This window comes from Nicotiana tabacum, chromosome 20, assembly GCF_000715075.1.
Source record: "Nicotiana tabacum cultivar K326 chromosome 20, ASM71507v2, whole genome shotgun sequence".
NCBI lineage: Eukaryota > Viridiplantae > Streptophyta > Magnoliopsida > Solanales > Solanaceae > Nicotiana > Nicotiana tabacum.
This window is the reverse complement of record NC_134099.1, coordinates 38455158-38458665: the sequence shown is the minus strand read 5'-3', so window position 1 is coordinate 38458665 and position 3508 is coordinate 38455158. Positions and strand designations below refer to the sequence as shown.

At 35.8% G+C, this 3508-nt stretch overlaps 2 protein-coding genes across 2 annotated transcripts; both read left to right on the top strand.

The window, feature by feature from the left end:
- Positions 1 to 492: 492 nt before the first annotated feature.
- Positions 493 to 1572, top strand: LOC142174348 (uncharacterized). The gene is made up of 2 exons (XM_075240130.1): positions 493 to 1153; positions 1223 to 1572. Exons 1-2 carry the CDS (start codon positions 493 to 495, stop codon positions 1570 to 1572), a joined length of 1011 nt encoding a protein of 336 aa, XP_075096231.1.
- Positions 1573 to 2323: 751 nt separating this feature from the next.
- LOC142174347 (uncharacterized) lies at positions 2324 to 3074 on the top strand. The gene is made up of 2 exons (XM_075240129.1): positions 2324 to 2408; positions 2518 to 3074. The coding sequence occupies exons 1-2, from the start codon at positions 2324 to 2326 to the stop codon at positions 3072 to 3074; spliced, it is 642 nt and encodes a 213-aa protein (XP_075096230.1).
- Positions 3075 to 3508: the final 434 nt, after the last annotated feature.

Here is a 3508-nt window from a genome sequence, read left to right as displayed (position 1 = left end):
AAGAATTCAAGAAAGGGAAGATGCTAGTTTGGCATCAAAAGAAGAAATAGTACCTTTGGTTCACCCCCCATGATTATTAGTTCATGGAATATTAGAGGGCTTAATAAGCCCTATAAGCAGAAAGAACTCAAGGCTTTTCTACTTAAGAATAAAATCACAGTGTTATGGTGCCTTGAGACTAGAAAAAATGGAATGAAAAAAAGTTAGAAAGAAGATTGAGACTGAATGGGAAGTGTTCTCAAACTATTCATATGCTTCCAATGGGAGAATATGGGTACTGTGGAAGGCTCAGCAAATAGATATTAATATAATTCAAGCTGGAACTCAATTGGTGCACTGTGAGATCAAGGACAGGAATTTAATTTTTAAGTGCTGGCTTACTTTTGTATATGGTTATAATACTGTTGCAGAGCGACAGAAAATATGGAATCAAATAAGATAGATAATAGCACTATGATGGAGGCCTGAATGATCCTGGGAGACTTCAATACTATGCTATCTGTTAATGACAGAATTAATGGTAATCCAGTTCATCAGAGTGAAGTGGTTGATTTTCAAACTTGTGTTGATGATACTAGTTTGGGATTGTTGAACAGAAAAGGATGTCAGTGGTCTTGGTGCAACAAAAGAGAGGGTACTGATAGAATATACAGTAATATTGACTGGTCATTGGGAAACTCTTACTGGTTCATACAGTATGGTTATACAGAGGCAATATATGAGAACTATGGGGTCTCTGATCATTCACCCATAGTATTATGTACTGAGATTATTAGAAACCACTTACTAAAGCCATTTAGGCTTCTTAATGTGCTTTTGCAGGAAGAGGAATTCAACAAGCTAGTACAAGAGGTGTGGGATCAAAATATAACTAGATACACTATGTATTCAGTTTGGCAAAAACTGCAGAGACTGGGAAGCAGGGCAAAAGGAATGAATAGAGTCTATAATTCAATAGACAAAAAGGTTGAAATGCTAAAAGATCAGCTGCAGGAAATTCAGAAGAGGATAAATAATGATCTATTCAACAATACCTTGATTTTGGAGGAGAAAGAACTACTGATGCAAGTAGAAAATTGGCAAGTTATACAAGAGAAAGTATACAGGCTATACAAGAGAAAATATACAGGCAGAAACATAATTTCTACTATCTGTAATGAGCTTGGACAAAAACTGACTGATCCTTTATTAGTTGAATAAGAGTTCACAACTTTCTTTGAAGGTCTTCTAGGAACAAGGGTTTCAGAATTGCCCTGCCTTGATGTAAACATAGCTAGGAATGGTCCTTACTTGAATAGAGAGCAGAATTTGAACAAGATCAAGAGTGTATCTGATACTAAGATCCTACAAGGGCTTAAGGAATTACCAAGTGACAAAGCACCTGGCATTGGTGGATTTCCAATAGAATTCTTTAAGAAATACTGGAATATAGTTGGAGAAGAGATGATAAAGGTAGTCAAGGAGTTCTTTGAATCGGGGAAGCTATTGAAGAGTGTATGCAGTGCAACTATTACATTAGTGCCAGAAATGGCTAGTCCTTATTTTGTCAAAGAATTTCGGCCTATAGCATGATGTACCACCGTCTTATAAACTCATTGCCAGAATTCTCACTTCAAGACTAAAAACAATGGTGGACTTCATTGTTGGACTAGCTCAGTCAGCATTCATAGAAGGAAGAAATATTCTAGACAATGTTATCCTTGCTCATGAATTGGTGAAAGGGTATAACAAAAAAGGGATTTCACCTAGATGCATTATCAAAGTGGATATAAGAAAGGCCTATGATTTTGTTGAATGGTCCTTCTTACAAATGGTACTGTTGGAGTATGGGATACCTACTAAGATAGTGCAGTGTATTATGGAATGTCTAACTAATGCAAACTATTCTATATTGATCAATGGTGGACTCACAAAAAGAATTCAAGCAAAAGGGGTTGAGACAAGGGGATCCTATGCCCCCGTACTTATTTGTTTTAGTGATGGAGTATTTGAGCAGAACTTTGAAGACTCTCAAAGATATTCCTGATTTCAATTTCCATCCAAGATGTGCCAAAATGAATCTCACTCATATCTGTTTTGCAGATGATCTGATCATGTGTTGTAGAGCTAACAAGATCTCTATTCAACTACTACTAGACAATTTTAACCATTTTTCAAAGGTGACATGGCTCATGGCTAATTTAGATAAAAGCTCTATCTATGTAGCTGGAGTTAACCCGGGGTTTAAAGAAATGATATGCTCTGACTATCAATTCAAGCTGGAATCATTGCCATTCAAGTACTTGGGAGTTCCTTTATCCTTAAGGAAACTATCTATTCAGCAATGTATGCCATTAGTGGAGAAGATTACAAACAGAATAAAGTGCTGGACATCAAAACTCCTATCATACAGTGGCAGACTACAACTGGTAAGAAGTGTTTTATTTGAAATGCAGACCTACTGGGGGGAGGTGTTTTTGATACCAAAGAAGATTATACAACTAGTAAACTCTGTCTGTAGAATTTTCCTATGGACAGGAAGCTATAGTCCTTCAAAGAGAGCTTTGATCTTTTGGGACAGAATATACATGCCTGTATCAGCTGGAGGTTTAAATGTTATAAACTTTGAATGGTGGAACAAAACAGCACTGTGTAAGCTAGTATGGGCAGTACATTCAAAGAAGGATGCTCTCTGGATCAAATGGATACACTCAGTGTATATAAAGAAGAATGATTTCAATATTATGCAGACTCCTAATCAAGCTTGCTGGCTGGTAAGGAAGGTATTTGATATTAGAGACTGGTACAAAAATATTGAATCCTTTGCAAATATTAACAAGTTTTGCAGAAGGGGACAATTCAGTATTCAGAAGATGTACACTCTATCAAGACCTCGGTATCCAAAGGTTGGGTGGAAAGCCTTACTACTGGGTACAAGTGTCCCTAGACACAACTTTATACTATGGCTAGCTCTAAATCGCAGATTTACTACTATGGATAGACTAGTGGCATGGGGCATACAAGTTGATCTTGGATGTGTTCTATGTAAGAATGGGAAAAATGAAACTATGACTCACTTGTACTTTGAATGTTAATACTCAAGGAACATATGAGACACTCTGCTTAACTGGATAGGAGAGAAGCATCAGATTGGTTCATGGGAAGAGCAAGTTAAATGGCTGAGTGCAAGAACAAAAAATAGTCGAGCTTATGGTAGTATTCTGGCATTTCTGTTTGCAACACTAATATACCATACTTGGATAGAAAGGAACATGCACACATTATAGGGAAAGGAGACGATATGAAGAAGAAAGACACGTGACATTGTCCTAATTACACATCAAAAGACAACATAAAGCAAAATGGAAGATGTACTTAGAAAGAGTGAATATATTACTGGTTAAATAAAATTTGATATTTGACAAAAAAAAAATGACTCAAAATTTATTTTTTCCTAAAAAGAAAAACATAGAACTAAACTTAATTAATTTGTATATACATATATATATATATATATATATATATATAT